This window comes from Rhinatrema bivittatum, chromosome 1, assembly GCF_901001135.1.
Source record: "Rhinatrema bivittatum chromosome 1, aRhiBiv1.1, whole genome shotgun sequence".
Taxonomy (NCBI): Eukaryota; Metazoa; Chordata; class Amphibia; order Gymnophiona; family Rhinatrematidae; genus Rhinatrema; species Rhinatrema bivittatum.
The window spans coordinates 349,457,111-349,479,274 of record NC_042615.1 but is presented as its reverse complement, the minus strand read 5'-3'; the positions used below and the strand labels follow the sequence as shown (position 1 = coordinate 349,479,274).

At 43.8% G+C, this 22,164-nt stretch overlaps 1 protein-coding gene across 10 annotated transcripts in view; it reads left to right on the top strand.

Annotated features, from left to right (window-relative positions):
- The window catches only part of KLHL8 (kelch like family member 8), a 202,917-nt gene that overhangs the window by 19,202 nt on the left and 161,551 nt on the right, over positions 1-22,164 (top strand). For 6 of the 10 annotated variants that reach the window (XM_029599629.1, XM_029599644.1, XM_029599621.1 and 3 more), the window contains exon 2: positions 14,368-14,685. The exons of 1 other annotated variant lie outside the window; for it this stretch is intronic. In XM_029599629.1, the coding sequence (XP_029455489.1) occupies positions 14,482-14,685 (204 nt within the window). In that variant the 5' untranslated portion in view covers positions 14,368-14,481. Of the gene's footprint in view, positions 1-14,367; positions 14,686-22,164 lie in introns of those variants that run through there. 3 more of the 10 variants (XM_029599660.1, XM_029599652.1, XM_029599687.1) reach the window with 2 other exon arrangements.

The following is a 22,164-nucleotide window of genomic DNA, read 5'->3' as shown; positions in this document are numbered from 1 at the left end:
AGTGAACAAGGACAAGAGTTAGAATCATCACAACTACTGTCATACATCAGAGTCCAGTTTGATATGAAACTAAGGAACGTACACTTAACAGAAGAGAATCAACAAGCTGCAGGCCCAGATAAGGTGTATGTTGGCTGTGGCTTCTCTGTGAACTTATGATTATCTCCAGCTGCTTGGATCTATGAAGGCAACAATTGATGTGGTCCCTTGGACAAGGGCTCACATGAGCTCTCTACATCGGAGTCTGTTGTCCAGATATCAGAACCAGGAATTCAACAGGTCATTGTCAATGACAAAGCAAGCCAAGAGGAATCTAGACTAATGGCTAGTCAAGGCCATTCTGGTAAAAGGGAACAGTTTGGACCCCCCGCAATGTATGATAGTAACCACAGACATGTGAGAGACGCTGCAAGGGATTGGTGGCGCAAGGGTGCTGGTCAAGTATGAAGGCGACATTATCTTTTAACTGCCTGGAAACCCAGGTAGTGTTAACATTTTTCTTTCTCCACTAGCCACATTGATCTAGAACTGTTGATTCAAGCCTTCTTTATATGCTGATGTTCAGATTGTTGCAATTTTTGATACAAAAACTTTTTCATTAACTATCTTTAACAACTGTTTGGCTCTGGTAGCAAACTGGCTTCACAAGCACCAGTTGAAGGTTAACCCCAGTAAATCAGAAGACATTTGAATTTCCTACTGTACAGCTTGTCAGTTTTCTCAGCCTATTATGCGAGGTACTCTTCATTTGGAGTCCTGATAGATTAGAGTCTATCTGTGGTTTCCTTTATATTTAATACGTTCAGAAATTATTTTACTTCCTTCGAAATATCAGACATCTTCATTTTCTTTTAGACATTTGCAATCTTAAACTACATACTTTGGCCATTTCTAGTTTTGATTACTATAGTTCTTTGCTCATGGATGTACCATAATATCGGCTAAAATGCCTACAAGTCCTGCAAAATTCAGCAGGAAAAATAATCTGCAACCTGAAAAAGTCAGACCATATTACTTCAGTACTTCAGTCCCTTCGTTGACTTTCAGTATTCTGTCGATTTAAATTTAAGGTCCTATGACTGACATTCCTCTCTCTTCCCACTTTCTTTCCAAACCCTTGGTCTCCTCCTGTGCTTCTAGGACTCTACTGTTCTCGCAAGAGAGTCTCATTTACCTTTCCCTCTTTCTGGTCAGATTGGAATCAACTAGAGAAAAAATTTTCATATCAAGGACTTTTGCTTTGGAACACTTTACTGTTGTGTATAAGAGCAGAAATTAATTATTTGAAATTTCAAAAAGCAATAAAGACCTGGCTCTTCCCACAGGCTTTTAATTGTTAACACTTGCAGATGGACTTTTAAGAGTATGTCATGAGCTTTGATCTAGGATAACTAGTCTGTGATGTGTTGTCTGTAGTTTATGGTGGGCAGATTATTTTAGGCTTGTGATTTGATGTTTTGTTAATGTGCTGTGCATTTGATTATTATGTGTGTTTTAATTTGTAAACCACTTGGGTAACCTGTTTGACAGGTTGTAATTAAAGTAAATAAATGAAAATGAAATGAAAATCAGAATGGCACAAATAAGCTTCCCACCAAAGGTAAAAGGGAAAGCAGTCAAGATACTTTTGGCCAATGTTATATCAAGTAGCCTGATGAAGATAGTGAAAGAAGTAGAACACCTCATAAAGTGGGCAGAGGAGCATCTGCTAGAGATTTCAGCCATCCATATAGCAGGGACACTCAATATAAAGTGGATTTCCAGATGCTAGATCCAGGAGAGTGGGAGCTAGCTGAAGAGGCCTTCAACCAGGTAGTGGACAAATGGGAGTGTCCCAGTGGGATCTAATGGTGATGTGCAAGAATACCAAAGCAAAAAAGTTCTTCAGCCTAAGAAGAGAATGGAGAACCAGGGGTATAGACGTCCTGACATAGTCTTGGCCCAGAAGTGCACTGCTGTATGTATTTCCACCCTGGCCAATGATGGGAAAAGTGCTGAGGAGGATTGCGGATCATCCAGTGTCAATCATTTTAGTAGCCCCAGATTGGGCAAGATGTTCATGGTGGGGTACATTTTAAAAGACGGCGCGCGCTCGTACTTTTGTTCACGCATCAGGCGCGAACAAAAGTACGCTGGATTTTATAAGATGCGCGCGTAGCCGCGCGTATCTTATAAAATCCGGGGTTGGCGCGCGCAAGGGGGTGCACGTTTGTGCAACTTGCGCGTGCTGAGCCCTGTGCGCGCTGCCCGTTCCCTCCGAGGCCGCTCTGAAATCGGAGCGGCCTCGGAGGGAACTTTCCTTCCGCCTTCCCCTCCCTTCCCCTACCTAACCCACCCCGGCCATATCTAAACCCCCCCTTACCTCTGTTCACAAGTTACACCTGCTCGAAGCAGGCGTAACTTTGCGCGCCGGGCCGGCTGCCGCGCACCATGTTCCGGTCTGGGGGCTGGTCCGGAGGCCACGGCCATGCCCCCGGATGATGTGCCGATTGCGTCACGCCCCCGACACGCCCACCCCAAGAAAGCCCCGGGGCTTTGCGCGTGCTGGAAGCCTATGCAATATAGGCTCTGCGAGGCCATTTTAGAAGGGTTACCGCGTACCTTATGCACGTAACCCTTTTAAAATCCGGCCTGGTATGTGGGCTCAAGATAGAAGAACTGCTCAGGTGCATTCAGATCAAGGGTCTACTATGCCCAGTGGCCATAGAAGATCCAGTGCAATTCTGTCTTATGGCATGCCTTTTAAAAATAACACTCTTCAATTTAGTCTATTCAGTTCAGGTAGTATCAACCTTGTTGAAAGCAAGAAAAACTTTTACCTTACTAATTTATATTATAATTTGGAGTATCTTCAAGGCATGGTGTAGAAAGAGGGAGGTGCAGCTGAGGAAAGCACACTTATCCTTTATCTTACAGTTTCTCCAGGACTGGATAAAGTTCTTGCAGTGAATTTGCTGTGAGGGCCATAGCATATTACAGGGGACAGTTTAGAGAGGCCTCCTTAGTATCTTACCTGAATATAGTTCGTTTCCTGAAAGGGGCAAGATCACATCCATCTGCCTGTGACACCATTAGTCCTGCCATGGTAGCTGAACAAATGCCTTAGCAAAATCCTTTTTCGAGACCCTTAAGTGAACTTCCATAAAAGATCTGATCTCAAACACGATATTATTGGTAGCAGTTTGTTCAGTCATAAGAATCTGAGTTACAGGCATTATCTTGTAGGGGTTCTTATCTTTCCTTCTAAAGAGACAAGGTAACGATTAGGCTAGTCCCAACCTTCTTGCCAAAGGTGGTAAGAGAATTTCATATAAATCAAGTGGTTTCCTTGCTGGGCTTCAGAAAAGAAAAATGCCATGGACAGAAGGAGGACTTCTGATATCTAGATGTAAGGAGGGTCCTTTTGAGTTATTTGGAAGCTACAAACGACTTCTGAAAGTCAGATAGACTTTTTGTATTGTTTACAGGGCCCGATAGAGGAGAGTGGCTTCAAAAGCATCAGTTGAAAGATGGATTAAAGAAGCAATTATTACAGCATACATATTAAAGGGAAAGCCAGTACTGGAGAGCCTAAAGGCACACATTACAAAGATTCAGGCTGCTTCCTGGGCAGAGTACAGATTAGTGGCCCCAGCAGAAATCTGCAAGACAGCCATGAAGGGCATCCATAGACATTCATTAACAAAACATTACAGGATGAACCTTCAGGAAAGGAAGAACAAAGTATTTGCTGCTGAGGTCCTGGAAGCAGCGCTAAGAAATTTCCACCCAAAATAAGTACTGCTTAGGTACTGATCTAGAAGGACACTAAGGAAGGTTCAGTTAGGTTCTTACCTGCTAATTGTCTTTCCTTAAGCCCTGACAGACTAATCTAGAGCCTGCCTTGAGAAGAGGTAGGTGGTTTAAAAAAAAAAAAAGGGCTTCTCTTTCCAGGAGGGGAAGTAAGAGTCCAGGGAGAGAAGAGCAGAAATTATGCTCATTCTTTTTTGTTTCTCTCTTTTGTTCTTTATTGAAATTGATATGTTTTGTTGAGTTCCTAGAGAAATTTATCCTTCAGCTTGGGTAAGAGACCACTGATGCCTTCCCTGTAGTAGCAAACTATGTAGGGAGGGGTGTCAGGACAAAATAACTTGCCCTTTGCCTCCATCTGCTGGGATGAGGGATGAATCCAACTTGTCTGGACTAGTCTGTCAGGACTTGAGGAAAGACAATTAGCAGATGATAACCTAATTGAACCTTATGGCTGCCTCTAAATAACATTACTATTTCAGAACCTCATACCCTAAACAAAAATTGTTTCTCCTAGGACAAGCAGGATGGTAGTCCTCACACATGGGTAACATCATTGGATGGAGCCTGGCACGGAAAACTTATGTCAAAGTTTCTAGAACTTTGACTGGGTTCACTCAGCATGCCCTATACCATGCATCCATGTGGGGTCCTTCTTCATGTCTTTTTTTTTTCCCATGGAGCTTTTGCATTGGGTTTTTTCTGAGCTCACGGCATTTTGTTTAAAATTGCCTTGGAAAACTTTTTTCACCGATTTTTTTTTTTTTTTTTTTTTTTTTTTTTTCCCGGTCCTTTTTTGTATCTTTTCTTGGTGTGGGTCCCTCTCCAGTTTCCCTTAGTCTCCAGCCAGGTCACTACTTCTCGTTTTTACCCCTTCAGATCACTTTATCATGGCTTTGGGTTTCTGTCGATGCCCTCAGTGACGGAGAACTGTGTCCATCATGGACTCACACGTAGTGCGTATCCTCTGCCTGGGGGGATCACACAACGTCCAGAGGGTGCTGGCCTCGACAAAATGCTCTTTGGGGTGAGAGAGTCTGAGCCATCGGCATCAGTGGCATCGACGCCGAAGGACCTTGGAGGCGTGCTGATGGACACCGAACCATCAACATTGGCGGGGCTGTCGGCAACATAGATAACGCTGGGAACCAGCCCATATCGATCGCTTCCAGGTCAAGGAATCAGGTTCATCAACCTCTGCACTGGGGAAAGACCAGGCTGAGCACAAAGGGAAGCCAAGGAAGCATTGGCAGTGTCACCGTCAATGTATAGTGTGGGGCTCGGGAAGGCACCAGCTTCTGCCATGATGCTCCTGAAGCGACCCTGAGGCAAGGAAGCATCTTGAGAGGAGATTCGACCACTACCAAATGGTGTGACAGCTGATCCTTTTCTAATCCAGTAGCCTGTTGGACGAGGTAAACCCCGTCCAACAGGCTAGACACCTTGTCGCTGGTGCGTCAGGGACTCCATTGATGCCTGGGGTCCATGACAGTCTTCACCGGTCCTGGTGTCAGTCAACAATCCATCTCGGGGATCTGAGGAAGATCTGGCCACCCCTTCTGCCTCCCAGTCCATTTTTGCATTGGCAACATTCGCGGAGGAGTTGGAGCGGAGAGTCTAGCTGGCGGTTGATCGGGCCCTGTAGGGCATCGAGCCAGCGCACTGACAGTATTGATGCTCACGCTCTCCCTGCTGGAACCGCTACTGGAACGGTTCAACATGCTCATTGGTGTGTTATCGACCCTGCTGGCATTGGTTACCGGGAGGCCATCGATGCCTCAGTTGATGGAAGCACCAATGCTTCCATCAACTGATACGGTGCTCATTGCCGGTTCCTCCAAGGAGGAAGCTTCATCAAGGCTGGTGATGGCACGGAGGCCTGCAGCCTCCCCATCCAACTTTGCTGGGGCTGGCACTGGTGCCTAGGCCTCTGGACAAAGGCTGAGCACCCAGGGCCCTATCCCCTGTAGATTATAGTGAGGGTGAGGCCCTGTGTGACTCCTGGGAGGATGACACTGCAGAATCCTTCTCAGAGGACTCAGAGGGTCTCCTCTTAGAACCGTCTCCTCCAGAGGAACAAAGGAGGTCTCCGTCTGAGGCCCGCATAATTGCGGGCCTCTGATCTTGGCAGGTTTTGTAAGGGCGATGGCAGAAACTGTCCCATTTCAGTTAATGACAGAGGAGGAGGCCAGACACTCCAGTTCATGGAGGCGCCTAAAGAGAGATCATGGCTGCCCCAGTACACGAGATCTTTAAGGAGTTACTGTTGAGGATTTGGGAGCACCCCCTCACAGTTCCTCCTGTAAACAGGAAGGAGGACTGGATTCGAAAAGCGTCAGCTGTCACACCATTTGGTAGTGGTCGAATCTCCTCTCAAGAGGCCTAAGGACTCTCTGATCCATGCCTCTGTCCCCCTGGGGAAGGATCACAGAGCGATGGACGCTCTGGGAGAAAGGTGTTTCAGAGGACAGTGCTCAGTGCCCGCATTGCCTCATACTAGCTCTTCATGAGCCAGTACTCTTGCAACCTCTGCAAGCAGGTGCAGTAGGCAGCTGAGCAGCTGCCTCAACAGTAGCAAGACACCTTCTTGTCACTGGTGCGTCAGGGACTGGAGTGCGGAAAACATGAGGTGCATTCCACCTAAGATGTTTTCGAGAAGGCAGCAAGAGTCTCTGCAGTGGGAATCGGCACCCACAGAATGGCATGGCTGCAGGCCTCTGATCTCCGACCGGAGGTACAGGAAAGACTTTCTAACCTGCTGTGCACAGGAGAGAATCTCTTTGGAGATTAGGTAAGGAACGAGGTGGCCCAGTTACAGGATCACCATGAGACCTTCCAGCATCTCTCCGCCAGCACTTCAGACCCACCCTCCTCAGCTAGAAGGTCTGCGAGGCAGGGTCAGAGAAGGTCTTTCTACTGGCAGAGGAAGTACTATCCTCCAGTACCTCATTCCCGTTTGCAGAGAGTGAGGTCCTGAGGATGTCCCAGGCAGCAGTGAGCTCCCAAGCCCTAGCCGGCGCCCCAGCCAAACCCCAGGACAGGGTTTTGACTGGATCATAGGAAGCATAAGCCAGCCACCTGTGCCTGAGATGCTGGTCACTCCCCAGTTGAGGCCATGCTCAGTTCTTTGCGAATTGGTGGCTTAGTATAACCTTGGACCAATGGGTTCTGTCCATTGTCCGCCAAGGGAACTGATTGACTCTATTGGGTGTCCCACCAAATTCTCCACAATGCCCGTTTTGGGGGCCAGTAGTACATCAGGAGATACTATTACGGGAGCTTTCCACCCTCTTAATGGCCAGATCAGTTGAGCCTGACCCACCAGGGCAAAGAGGGCAGGATTCTACTCCTGGTATTTCCCGATTTTAGTTAGTTAGTTAGTTTTATATACCGTCATTCGGTTTTGCCATCACAACTGTTTACAAAGTTACAATGTTTAACAGTGTTTCCAAAAAACGGTTTATATGGTTGCTAACATAAAAGATGATATTTATAAACAAGGTTCGTAGATTAAACCAAATATTACAGAACTGAGAAATAATCATAATTTGTTGGGTCCATCTGTTTTCTTAGTGTTAAATGATGGGAGCGGAGTATTGATTCATTTGGTGAGTTGGTAGGCTTTAGTAAACATCCATGTTTTTAGCTCTCTTTTGAAAGTTTTTAAGTTTTCTTGTGTTCTGAGAACAATTGGGAGGGTGTTCCAGAGTTTGGGGCTTCCAAGTGAAATTGCTCTCTTTTGAGTTGAGGTGAGTTGTTTGGATTGAGAAGGTGGGATCTTTAATAATCCTTTATTTGCTGATCTGAGGTTTCTGTTTGGAGCGTGCAGTTTAATGGATGGACTAAGCCATTTTGATGTTTTTTCATATATTATTTTATGAAGTATGGATAGAATTTTGTATTCTATCCGAAATTTAATTGGAGCCAGTGTAGAGCAATTAGAGTAAGAGTGATGTGATCATGTTTTTTTGATCCTGTAAGTAATCTTGCATTTGCATTTTGCAGGATTTGTAGTGGGCGGATGGTATTAAAAGGTAGGTTGAATAGTAGGGAATTACAGTAGTCCAGGTTGGAGAATATGAGTAGGTGAAGGACTGATCTGAAGTCGGGGGAGAGGAAAGGTTTTAAATGATGTAATGTTAGGAGTTTGTGATAACCATCTTTGATTTTAGCTGTGATGTGATTTTTGAAGGAGAGTTCTTTGTCAATTATGACTCCTAGGTTACGTGCATGATTGACTGGAGTGATAGCAACTTTTTGGTTTATTAAGTTGAGTGGTGGAAGTTGAGGAAAGTTGTTCTTTCTGTCCAGTAAGATTATTTCAGTCTTGTCAAAGTTTAGTATGAGTTTCAATTTGTTTAGTAGTTGCTTAATTTTATTTAGGTAGATGGCTGTTTTTATATGGGTTTCTTCTAAAGAGTTGATTCCAAAGATAACAGGGGGACTCTATCCCATCCTAGTCCTGAGGGCCTTGAACAAGTTTCTAAAAAAAAAAAAAAGTTCAGGATGGTTTCCCTGGGCACCCTGATCCCCCTTCTAAAAAAAGGGGACTGGCTATGCTCCCTCGATTTTTAAAGGATGCATCCACTCACATCGAGAGATTTGTGGTGGGAAATAGCACTTCCAGTACAGTGTATTGCCGTTTGGGCTATCGTCAGCCCCAAGTGTCTTTACAAAATATTTGGCCATGGTGGGGATACACCTCAGCAGGCTGGGAGTGCATGTTTTCCCTTACTTGGATGATTGGCTGGTCAAGAGCACCTCTCAGACTGGGCCAGATTGGTCCTTGCGCTTGACTGCCTGGGTGTTGGAGTCACTAGGGTTCATCATCAATTGCTCGAAGTCCCATCTCAACCCATCACCTTAGTTGGACTTCATAGGAGCTCTGCTAGATACAGCTCAGGAAAAAACCTTCCTGCCACGCTCCAGGGCGATCAACTTGGTGTCCATAACGGCGGTGATTTAACCGAACCAGCAAATGTCAGCTCAGCACATATTGAGGATGTTGGGCCACAGGGCCACAACCGTCCATGTCACTCCCTTGGCAAGTTTACACATGCACAAAGCCCAATGGACCTGAAAGTCATAGTGGTGCAGGCCAACCAGGACCTTCAGGCTCTCTTCCTCGTCACTCCGGGACTCCTCATCCTGGTGGCAAGTTCTCTCAAATTTGAAGCAGGGAATATCTTTCCAAACTCCCTCTACCCAAATTGTCCTTACCATGGATGCCTCCGCTCTGGGGTGGGGTTCTCATGTAGAGGGGCTCTGCACTCAGGCTCTATGGTTCGCCCAGGAAGCACAATGTCAAATAGATATAGATATATCTATAGATATATCTATATATATCTGACTATGGGGTTTGCTTCAGATTTTGTAAGGAGAATTTAATATTGAAAAAAAAAGCCCCGCTCTCCTGCGGTGATACCAGATGGTCCCTCCCTAGTTGAGAATTCCTGAGGTGATTTCCATGGTCCCTCAGATGTGTGCCCTGGTCCGGTAGCTGGGTTTCCCGGAGTGGGTTTAGCTGATTGTACAGCTTAAAGGCAGCGGGTGCAAGGAGGCCAAGCGTGGCGGTGATGGCACATGCCCTCTCCTCCTGCAGCCAGAGACAGTCTCTGTACTCAGCTGATAAGGGCTGAACTCTTGTAAGTTTAAAAAAAAAAAAGAATAATTATTTAGAGGCAGAGACAGCGTAGAGGGGTTTGCAGGAAATCCTCCGGTCTCCGTACTCGGCGTGCCATTCCAACATTTGTTCCTGCTTCTGTAAGGATTAGGGAAACTGGGCAGCCTGGCGGGTTGAGCGGCCCCAGTGGGCTAGGCCCTGCAGTTAGGCTTTTTTCCTGTGTGCCGAATGGTAGACCGCAGCAGAGTTTTCGCGTGTTCCTGTGCATGCTTTACTGCCCTTTACAGCACGTCTGTGTGTGCATGTGTCAGCTCTACCCATGCGTTGTGTGCTCAATTTTGGGCGCGCTTTTGCGTGCACACATTTTTAAGCGTGGTGGTGTGCCCAGGCTTTGGAGCATAGTTTGTGCGTGTCTTTTTTTTTTTTTTTGCAGCACTTACTCTTGAGGTGCCTAATTTTTGTGCACATAAATTTTGTGAGCTTGAAATTTTTTCAGCGTAAGCCGGCTGGATGCACATTCTCCATCACCTGTGTACTGATGGCATTGGTAAGCAAGAAACCTAAATGCCTTTCTCTCTGTGTTGCCTGTCATGTTCGGGCATCTCAACCTGACGTGTCATCCTAACGTGTCAGCGCTGTTTAGAGGCTCAGGGAGAGTTGACTTCCTCTGATTTCACTAAGCCTGGATCCTCCCAGCCTGACGATGGTCTGGTTTAAGGCTCTATCTGGAGGTACGCTGGATCTTGGAATTCACTTGACTAGTTCCTTTGCAGGAGATAAGCAGTTCAGTGGGCCCCATTCCAGTCCCTTTTGGGTTTGGCCTGGATTCAGCTACTTTTTCTTGGGTGGAGTTTTTTTCAGGGTTTGCAATCCTTTCTTCAGGTGCAGTCCTCAGCTTTTCCCCAATCCTGTCAGGTCGGACCCTCAACATGTGGCCATTCCCTCTGCCAGTCCTATGTTTAAGCGCCGGAACACGCCTCTGTTCACTGCAGGTAATCCTAACAGGAACCCAGATGGCACTGATGATGAGGCAGATCCTGATTCTCTGGAAGATGGGGAAATTCCTCTGGGACTGGAACTGTATTGGACCATGTTGCTGTTCTTTCATAGAGATGAACTGCTGGCCCTGATTTCCCAGACCTTGAAGATGCTGGGTGTTTCTGGTACAGATTCCACATCTGAGCCAAAAAAGAATCTCATTTTGATTTACTTGAGTAAAGCCTCTTGTTTTTTTTCCCTGTTATGGATACCATTCAGGAATTGATTGATCTTGAATGGGGTGCCCCAGAGGCAAATTTCAAAGGGGGTCGGACATTGGAAGGCCTGTACTCTTGGATTGAGCAGTGAGATAGTATTTGCGTTTTCCCAAAATGGATGCACTAGTCTGTGCAGTCTCTAAGCCAGTGATGGCCAACCTTTTGAGCTCAGTGTGTCAAAATTCATAAAAAACCCGAGCATAACTCGGGTAGTGTGTCACTTCTAGAAAAATCCATAATTTTGTGATATTTGTAGCTCTAATTAATAACAAAGTTATAATTTTAATATATGTACTGTATTTATTAATAAAGCAAAAACAAATAATTCTTTACCTTACCTGTTTAGTGACTTTTTTGTTGCTGAATTTCATTGGCTAAATCTTCAGTTGAAGGTTTGTATTTCGTACACTTCAAGCCCAAGCAAGAGTTACAAACTTCATCTGTCAGTCTGTTTCTTTTATTGGCTCCCATTCATTTTCACACCACTCCCTCCCCATCCCCAGGCATGCACACATTCATTCTCACACACACAGACCCCCAGGCAGGCACACATGCATTCACACACATACACCCCCCAGGCAGAGTCCCATTCATACACATGCACACACTAAATGCAGACACCCTCTCTTTTGCCAGCAACCTCGGAACCTCTCTCATTCCTCTGCTGCCATTGTCACTGCTGCCACATGGCTATTGGGGAGGTGCCGATTGCTGCTACTGGCACTGAAGTCCATTCTGCTGCCTCCTCTGTGCAGGCCCTGTGGGCTTCCACTTTCTCCATGCTGATCTCGTATATTGATAGAATCCGTAGAGAAAGTGCTATTCTTGCACATTCCCAAAGATTACATGTGCCAATCACTAAAAAGTAATCTATATTTTTTTTTTTTTTGCCTTTGCTGTCTGATCTTAGTTTTCTAATTGGTTGGTCACAGGCTTTTTTTTTTTCCACCTTCCCTTTCTTATTTTATTTTTGCCAATTCTTTTTATATTGTCTTTTTTTCTGTTTCTTTTCTCTCCATCTTCTTCCCTCAAACACACAGTCAGGTTCTCATTCTCACATGCATTTCTCTCTCTCAAACACACACAGGCTCTCACTCTCACATGCTCTCTCATACAATCATTCATACACACAGTCTCTCACTGGCACATGCTGTCTGACTCTCACACACAGGCTCTCTCTCTCTCACATGCTGTCTTGCTCAAGCACATGCTGTCTCTGCAGACATTCAGGTCCTCACTCTCAAACACAATCTCTCAACTCATCTCATACACCCTCTACAGACCCTCAGCCTCTCTCTCACCTCTGGGTCTCCTCTTCGCGGGTTGCCGCAGGATGGGCTCTGCAGCGGCCCTGATCTTCTCGGGCTGCGGTGGCCCTGCTACCGAGCCTCTTCCTCTTCTCGGGCCGCTGCGACTTGGAATTCGTGGCGGCCCGTAAGCGCAAGCGCTGCTCCTCTTCTGCACGCGCTCATGCTTCACCTCCTTCCTGCCCACGCGGCTCCAGCAACATTTACTTCCGGGGCCGCACAGGCAGGAAGGAGGAGGAGCATCAGTGCGTTTAAATGCGATCTGTTTCTTTGAGCCGTGGTGACGTGAGCCTCACCACGGCCCTGCCTATCGCTGCGCTGAATGAGCCTTCCTGCGCCCGGGGGCATTTGGGGGGTGGAGGGGTCTGGAGGGTGGGGGGATACTAAAAACCTAATTTTAAAGGCTCAGCGCAGCCGATTAAAAAAAAATAAAAATAAAAAATAAAAAAAAATTCCCGATAGTCCATGAAACGCTGTGCATGTCAGCAAAAACGTCTCTGCGGGTCACCTCTGACACGCGTGTCATAGGTTAGCCATCACTGCTCTAAGCGGATGACTATCTCCGTGGAGGGAGGAGCAGCCTTGAAGAATGTGCATGATAGGAGGATTGAGGCTATCCTTAAGGAGGCCTTTGAAGTGGTGGCTATGACTTTACAGATTAGCTTCTTCTTGCACCCTTTTGACATGATCTTGTCTGCTTATCTCTTAGGAAGTTGATGATTCTGGAGTGAATTCCAGAGTAGTTATGGAACCCGCTGCCGTCTTTTTAGCAGATGCAAGCTGTGATTTAGTCCATATTTCGGCCAGAGGAGTGTCTTTGGTGGGAGCAGCCAGGCATTAACTATGGTTGTGAAATTGGTCAGCTCAGGCACCTACTAAGATGCCTTTTAAAGGCTCGCTCTTGTTTGGGAGCGAGTTGGAGAAATTGGCCAGTAAGTGGTGCGAATCTCCGGTCACTCGGTTGCTGGATGAAAAAAAGCAGTTGCAGCACCCCTCTGGTATGAGGGGTCGTCTCCGGTGTTCCAAGCGTTTTCATCCCTACAGAGGATTTGACCTTTTGGTAGGTCTCAGTCCTTTTGTCCTAGATAGCCCAAGAGAGAAGTGGACTCAGGTGGTGGATACTCTTAAGCTTCTCAATGAAGGTTTGCCAACCCACCTTCGGGAACAGGAGATTAGGTGGACGCCTGTCTCTTTTTTTATCAAAGGTGGGTCGAGAACACATCGGATCAGTGGGTCCTGAAGGTGAAATGAGAAGGATATGTGCTGCAATTTGGCAGTATTCCTCGGGACGTGTTCATGATGTCTCCTTGCCACTCCCCACAGAAGCAGGCACTGGAATCTACGCTTCTAAGGCTCCTCCGGCTGAGGGCTGTGGTTCCAGTGCCTACGTCTCAAGAAAGTTTGGGGCAATACTTGTTGTGCCCAAGAAGGAGGGCTCCTTTCGTTCCATCCTGTATCTCGAAAGTGTCAACCTTCATTTGGTGCTACGAGTCTCTTGTCTGCTGAGGCTTTGGCTGTCATGCACTGGAGAGAACTCTGTGTGTCATCAAGCCAGACAGACTGGCAAAAGATCCTTCATAACAAATTGCTAGTCCATCTTTGGATTCTGGGAGTTCAGAGAAGAAGTCACTGTAACATAGGAAATTTTATCAGCGCTAATTTGTTTGTTTTTTTAATTTTTGGAGGGAATGGGAGTTTCTTGAAGAGTTTGGAACAGCCTTCTTGAGTTGGTGTATCTGTCCCCTCTCTGGCATTATTCAAGCCCTGACTGAAAGCCTACATTTTTTAGATTGCTTTTGAATGTTAAAACCTAGCTTTGTTTATTTTTAAGCATTCACTATAATGAATATATATTTCCTGAAACCTATTTATCTTGTCTATATGCAGCAGTTCATTGCACAGTTAGTGGCTTTTTCTGTAATCCATTAAGGTAAACTGGCTGGCACTTGCCAATTCCTGTTTTTCTTTTACTCACTAGTCCTACATTCAAGCTGTTCTCATTTTTTAGATTTAGCTCACACTTTTTCATTGGTAGCTCAAGACTACAGTAGGTATTTAGAATCTGGGGCACTGGAAGGTGAAGCGACTTGCCCAGAGTTGGAAGAAGTGGGGTTTAAACCCTGACTTCCCTGCTTCTTAACCAGTAGGTGGCTATTCCACTCCCACCCCTGGGTTTGTAAGTGTTAGAATTTGTAGTAATTGCTAATTTGTATAAAGCAAAAAATGGAATTTGTTTAATCTGACAATTTTGTGAATCTTTACTGGGAACAGTACATGTGTCCATTAAATTTCAAAAAGATGTGGATTTAGTGTAAAATGAAACATATGTTTGTCCTTAGTTGAGTAGTAAATCCAGTAATCTGTTCCTTTTGTCTTTTTTTTTTTTTTTAAGTAGGAACATGGCACTTCAGGGTGACTCTGGACAGTTGTGAGAGCGAGAAACCATCGAAGTATATGTGTGTGTGCGTATAATTTATACGCACTGATTGTTTGTGGAAGATTGCCAATGGCATCAGATTCCTTGGTCCCAGAGCAAGTTAAACCTCAGCCAATAAAAGGGAAGAGACAGCTGTACCAAGCCGAGTCTTTGAGCAGCGACTGCGAAGGTGATGGCTCCTTTGTTTTTGAAGCAGATGAAGCTTGGAAAGATTTTCACAGTTCCCTCCTTCAATTTTATGAAGCTGGAGAGCTCTGCGATGTCACACTTAAGGTATTGCTGTGGTTTTGGAGTTGCACCCTTCCCTCCTCCACTACCAGTGTGCTCTTATTTTAGGGTGCAAGCAATCCTACTGATAAGTACTGGATTTGTGGAGCTGTGGAACAGGAAACTGCATGTAACTTGTTTTTAATATTATGTAATTATAGTAATTTAGTGCTCAAAATATACTGCATTACTTTGCTTCAGTTGAAAGGCGATGTTAAAATATATTTATGCCTTTTATACAGTTTTTCTAATGCCTCAATATTTCATCTTTCTCTATCCAATTTAATCAGTATCGTCATCTCTGAATAATAATTTATTTATTTGAATTTTCTTATTCAGTAATTTTAAAAAATATATTTTTAATTTTATTTAGATCTTTGTTTTTGTGATATAAGCTGCTAGGTCATAACTGACCTTCAAATGAAGGATATAGTCCGGTGAGGCTGAAAAGTAGGTTAATGGGAGTTATCTGGCTCTCTAATCTCAATACTTTTTCATTATCTTAGTTTTAATATTTATGTATTTATTTATTTGAAAGAGTTTATATACCGCTTTTACAACTAGGAAGTCGGTCAAAACAGTTTACATATAAAATATACTGCTCATAGCAGTATAATTATGCAATCATTAATAGCTTAGGGGGTGATTTGATCATTAACAATCTGAAAATTTTAAGGACAAATCTCGTGTCTATAGATGAGAAAAATGAATAGGTTCTGAATGGCCTGTGTACAAAATGTACTTGAAATCAAGTTTTGGTCTTATTTTTTCCTTTTCCCTATTTTTCCAACTCCATCTTTAAACCCCTCTTCCCAGATAGCACTCTGGGGCAAGCATGGAGAACTTTTTCCAACCCAAGGTCTGAAAGGACACATCTACCTCAGGTGCACACTCAGTGCTGCTTGTTGCCTAGCAGAGGTCACCACCATCGTGGCAGCCATCTCTCTTCCTCCTTTGGTATAGCCAGGTCTGACCAACCCTAATGAACTGAGTCATGGGTCAGCCTTTGAAATCACACATTTGGTTTTACATAGTGCATGCCAAGTCCAGAATTTAATAGACTTTATTGGTGCTTACATTGTAATTCCTTAACAGACCTTTTGCTAATAAAATTGACCTGTTTCCTCTTTCGAATACTGTTGAAATACTTCATTAGCCATAGCATTCCCTATACCTGTCAACATAAGTAAAATGTTTCTTTAAAATAAAAAAAAAAATTCTCCTTTGTAGCTGCATGTTATGTATTCTTTCCATATTACCCAGTGAATATGTATTATCAGATTGTCACATTGACTTTTGAAATGTTTCTGAACATACTGCATCATATCTTGGTCTTATCTTTTTCAAGTACATGATGTTCATTACTGTACTAGTCTTTCTCCACATGGTAATAACTCCAACATTTTACAAAGAATGGCAGCTACACTTTTTTTGTTAAGAGCCAAATCCAACAACTGTGTTACAACAGCTTTGCATCAACTAATACTGGCTGCCGGTTGGGAGCAGGATAAAATTTTAAACACTGTGCTTTGTCTTCAAATGCGTGAATTCACTTGCTCCTGAGTAACTTTCCCAGCTTCTGCTTACCTACATTCCCACAAGGAAATTTGGATCCTCCCTAAAAGGCCTTTCTATTCTCCCCTCCTTTGGCTTCAGCTAGACTTTGTGCATTCAAGTGCTCTGCCCATATAATATGGAACAAGTTACCTCCAACACTGCACCTGGAAACTTGCTACCTCACTTTCTGGGAAAAAAAAGATAATTGAAGCTTGGCTGTTTAGCTAGGTCTTACCCTGAGCAGAGACTCATCCTCTAGCACCTGACCACTGGAAGTTTTCTTGGCTGCAAATTCCACAAGGTTCACTTACTTCCGGGCTGCCTCTATCTAAAAGGTTCTTAATATATATCTCACACCACTGGTGTTTAACTTACTTCTTAACTATATATGGAATTCATACCCAATGCGCCTACTTATTTATTCCTACCTAATGTATCCTACTTATTTACTTAGTCTACCTCATATTTGTGTATCATGTCTGTATTCATTACACAGGTCTACATCAATTTTGCTGACTACAAGATAGCATGTGATCTTTATGTATTTTAGTGTGCTGAATCCAAAAATCACATTAGTTTCTTCCAGTCATGTTCGGTTTTTCTGAAAAACGCTGTCTACTCATAAACTCTTATAGCAATAACGTAACATTATTATTTAGATATGCTTAATACGCAAAAAGATAATTAATGTGCAGAAAGACATGCGGAATATGCAATCAGTATAACCAATAGGAAGACTGCTTATTAAACAGTTTAAAACTGTCAGCATTTTATGGCTATATAAGCAGCGTGAAAACCAGCATTCTGTCGTTCAGAAAGCTTAGAAGTTGCAGCAAATTTAACTCTGTTAAATCTGTTTTTGTTGAATATGTCATCCAACACACGAATAGTTCGTGGATGGTGCCGGAATGATCCTGATATATTCTGTTACATTTGTGGTTGTTTTACAACACCAAAACAAAGGACAAATATATCTGACTTTGTACGAAAAGCTTATCATGCATATTTCAGGGTTAAACTGGGTGACCAGGACAAACCTTGGGCACCACAAAAAGTATGCAGGACATGTGTTGAAAACCTGAGACAGTGGACTAAAGGTCAGAGAAAAAGTCTCAGCTTCTGAGTTCCAATGGTGTGGCGAGAGCCCCAAAACCATGTTGATGACTGCTACTTCTGCATGGTAATTACTACAGGCATGAACACAAAGACAAAATCTTCCATCCAGTACCCAAATCTCCCCTCAACTATAAGACGCAAACATGATGGTAGACTACTGCTGGTGTTTACATTGTGACAACCCTGACCATAACTATTCCAGAGCATCCAAAAAGAGAAAATTTCTCCCTAACAATTAAAATATACACAACTATTGCTCTCTTGGTTAGACGATAGACTTGTTTTTTGCATGAAACAAATATATTACATGCTACCGCTTCTTCAGAACTTATTACCCTTGATATTCGACTTAATAATCTTTAATCAAACATTTCTCATTTGTGAAAAATTTGACGTATTGCATATTTTTTTTACTTCATATTTGGAATCGGCACCTTTCATTTGGGTAAAATCAGCAAAAATAATTAGGTCAGCAGAAAACTTTTTTCAAATGTAGTCCAGTGTTATTTATGTACTCAGTGCCTTCTTACTTTATGTAATCTGCCTTGGGCCTACCTTTAGGATAAGGTGGAGTATCAAATGCTTAAAAACAAATAAATATTCCTTTGTTTAAATTAGCTTATACACATCACTGTGCTCTACTTATCTAGCTCTGCTTAAAATGGCAGTTGTGGTTGTTTTCACTTGATTTGTATTCGGTACAAAAAAGGGAGTGCACCCTCTAAATTCAAAGATGTGCTGTGAAAAACAAGTGCATTCATACAGGTGCGTGGGAGCTAAACAGTTCTCACCCTCCTTCAGTCACCATACCTCCATCTACCTGAAGAAGGAGGGTGAGAACTGTTTTATCTCTGCGCTACTGAGATGCGATGCTGTGTACTGAAAGCATTTACTCTCGCGTTATAATACTGGAAGTTACATGGTGGCAGATAAATTGCTGTGGAAAGCGGTGTCTGAAGAAGGATGTGAGAACGGTTTAACTCTAGCACTACTGAGACCTAGAGCTGTCTGCACTCTGACATTACGTTAAAACAGTGGAAATTGTTATGTTTACATTGCAGAGTTAAGTAATAACATTTTGTTTCCCAGTTGAAATTGCATCGAAATAGATCCCCTCTGAAGAATCCTATGCTGGGTGAAAACAAGAGCTTATGTTGGGGAAGAGATGTGCCCTAGATGAACTTTGTTCTATACATACAACACAATGGCGGAGGGTTTGGGATACTTGCAATTGATTTATTAAGTTGCCGAATTCATATTACGTATTTGAGGAAGAAAGCCACATATAAGAAAATAAGAGACATTCTTTTTAGTGTTTTTTTGAAGGTGTGTGACGATGATAAAAATTTGCCACAGTAATGACTGATTTGTCTTCCACTTTGTGAGGCATAAGCGCACCTGTTTTTCACGCTAAAGCATATCTTTGAATTTAGAAAGTGGTTCCCCTTTTTTGTATTGAATAGTTGTGATTTTTCTTGTGGATTCTATTTTACTTTCATTTGTATTGTTCACTTAGTGTGTCATTGCTTACTCCTGAGTAGGTTTCCTGCTTCTTTCCTATTGTGCAACTATAGTTGCATTAAGCTAGTCCAACATGATACATAGTAAAGTTTATTCAATTTATAATCTGCCTTTCCAAGTTATAAAAATAAATAAATAAAAAACCTAAAACAAAGCAATACACTAGTATATTTAAAATAGATGCACCTGAGCCAGAAGATAGACATTACAAGCTACAGAAAATGAGAAGCAGTCTAAGAAAGTTCAAAGAATGGTCAAAGTTTTGGCAGCTAGGATTCAGCGCCAAGAAGTGCAGAGTAATGCATTTGGGATATGACAGTCTGAAGGAGCTGTACATGATGGTAGGTGAAAGATCGATGTGCATGGACAGGGAAAATGAACTTGGGATGATAGTGTCTGACGATCTGAAGCGAGCGAAGCAATGTGACAAAACTGTGTCTAAGATTAGAGAGATCCTGAGCCTCATAGAGAGGAGCATAACTAGCAGGAAAAAGGCATTAATGCCCCTGCACACGTCATTGGTGAGGCCTCGCCTTTAGTATTGTGTTCAGTTCTGGAGATCATATTGCAAAAGCATAAGGATAGGATGGAAGCAGTTGAGAAAAGGTATCCAAAATGTTGTGTGGTCTGCACACCATTTTGGTTTCTAACCTCATGAGTAGATTGGACTTAAATCTGTGTACCCTGAGGAAGAAACAAGACGAGAAAGATGATACAGACTTTTAAATACCTGAAAGGAATTAATGATGCACAAAAATCAAACCTTTTTCTGATGGAAAGGAAGTTCTAAAACTCTAGGGGTCTTGATATGAAACTCCATGGGGTAAAACTAAAGAACCATGTCAGGAAATATTTCTTCATGGAACGAGTGGTGACTGCTTGGAATGTCCTCCCAGAAGACATGGTGAAGACAACAGTAATGACATTCAGAAATGTGTGGGATAAATACAAAGGATCCCTAGTGGCTAAAAAATGAAAATGAAGAAATGAGGTAACTGTTACACCTAAAGTTAACATTTCTACATGGGAGTACCTGCATGGATTGGCAGTTACTATCTTTAACAGAAGGCATGGGGTAACCTGCATGGAGCAGTAGTTATTACCCAGTGCACCTTGCTAGCAGACTGGATGGACCATTTTGGTCATTATCTGCCGTCATTAACTATGTTAACAATGTTTCTGATATGCTGAGTATCACTTGAAACCTGTGCTAGTATCAAATTGATTTATTCAGAGTAATACAATACAGCAGAGGTGAAAGGATCGTGTTTTGAGTATAACCACTATTATTTTGCTTGGCTTTCCCCACAATTCTGCACAGTCTGTATCGCTGAAACCTGCTGAGATACATTCGCACATCTAACTGTATTTGGGCTATTAGTTGCATGCCAGCCTTGTTCAGCATTTGCATGGTATGCAGGAGTAGGGGAAGAGAAGCAGTGGGCAGGATATGAAAAACGAGGCCAAGACTGGGAAAACATACCCAGGTCTGAGATGAAAAAAATTCCACTGTTGTATAGGCCTGTAGCCAGTAGAAAGACAGTGATTTGCTTAAATATTTTAAACTACATTCCTGTTCGTATCCAGATCAATCTAGACTCCTGGGTTTTGCATCCCTGCCAGCAGATGGAGACAAAAGTTTTACTGACACTGCTACATAACCTAGTGTGCAACCTGCAGTCGCTCAGTATTTCTCTGTCTCCAGTAGATGGTGTAAAACCTGCGATCTCGAAAGAAGAAAAAAAAATTAAATAGGAAGATTAGAAGATTTCTGGATCCTCCCAAGTGGTTGTGAGGTCCTAGTGGGGCCATCCCCTCTGGTTTGAGGCGGCCAATAATGGGGTTGGTAACTCTTCTGAGAGCTCGATCTGTAGGATCGTGAGGTGGACATCTGGTGGTCCAGATACCTCATCCCCCAAGAGGTAGCATTGGGTCCTGCTTGCAACTCTGTACATCAAGGCTGTTGTCCTGTGCTGGCTCGCTAAAGTTTATTGAAAAAAAAGATAGCTTGCTTTGTTTTGTGTTTTGTTTAATTGTGGTGCAGCAGCAGTTTGCTTCTTGCAGGTGTGCAGGGCTGGTGTCCTGCTGGTGTACTCCCAGAGGCAGGCAGATCTCCTAAAGTAGGCATGGTAATGAGTGGCGACGTGCAGCTCCGAGCCACGTGGTAGTACATCACAAGTGGCTGGGCCTGCCATGGAGAATGGCCCCGACAGTGTGGGAATGGTAGCCATGTTGATTTCTAGTGCAGGACTGTCAGCGGGGGCCAAGGGATCCCCACCATGGCTGTTACTTGCTGTGGCCGGTACCGGGAAGGACCGAGGAGATTCAGATTTAGAAGATTTTCCCCTGCATTGGAGGAGCTCCAATTTAGAATATTTTCTCCTAGATCAGGATTCTGATGAATCCCAGGTTTTCTCTGCTGAATTTGTTCTCTTTATGCAGAAGGCATATTTGGCCAGGAAAGCAGCAGGAGGATCACTCTAGGTCCTGGTCTCTGTCCGTGATTGGTCTCTGGTCAATGAAGGGGCTTGGGCAGGCCAAGAGAAAGCGTACAGAGTGCGTTCACCATGTTTTGGGCCTTTTCTTGCCGTCTGGTGGAACAGATGGGGACACTGATGACTCAGATGATTCTGATGCAGCGACTGGGGTGTTCCTGGGTGGGGAAGCATTACCAGATGCTGCAAACTCGGATGGGGACCCAGAGGAGGTTCTGGGGACTAAGAGATGATCCCAAGGTGGTGTGCCACTTTTGCAGAGAGGAGCTTTGGCCTTTGTTTCTGAATATGCTTCAGGAGCTGAGTATCGAGGTTTCTCAGGAGGAGAGGGAGTGGATCCCATGTTGGATGGCTTGCACGGAGAGGCAAAAGCCTTTCCCGTTCTTAAATCAGTGAAAAAGTTGGTAGTTTGGCAGTGGGACACTCCAGCATCTGGCTTAAGGGTTGGCAGCGCTATGGTGAAGCTTTATCTATTGCTGGAAGAGATGTTGGAGCTTGTAGCATTCCTTAAGGTCGACGCTTCTGTGTTGGCAGTCACTAAGAAGACCACCATTCCAGTAGCAGGATCAGTCTCTCTGAGGGATGTGCAAGATTGCAAGTTGGAGCTTCACTTCCAGAGGATTTTTGAAGTGTTGGCCCTGGGTATAAGAACTGCGATTTGCAGCAGTTTTATGCATAGGGCTTCTCTGCGTTGGGTCCCGTAGTTGCAGGAGACGTAGGCTTTGTTGGGGTCAGCAGCACAGCAGGCTAAGCGTTTAGAGGTGGCTCTGACATATGGGGTGGATACTCTGTATGA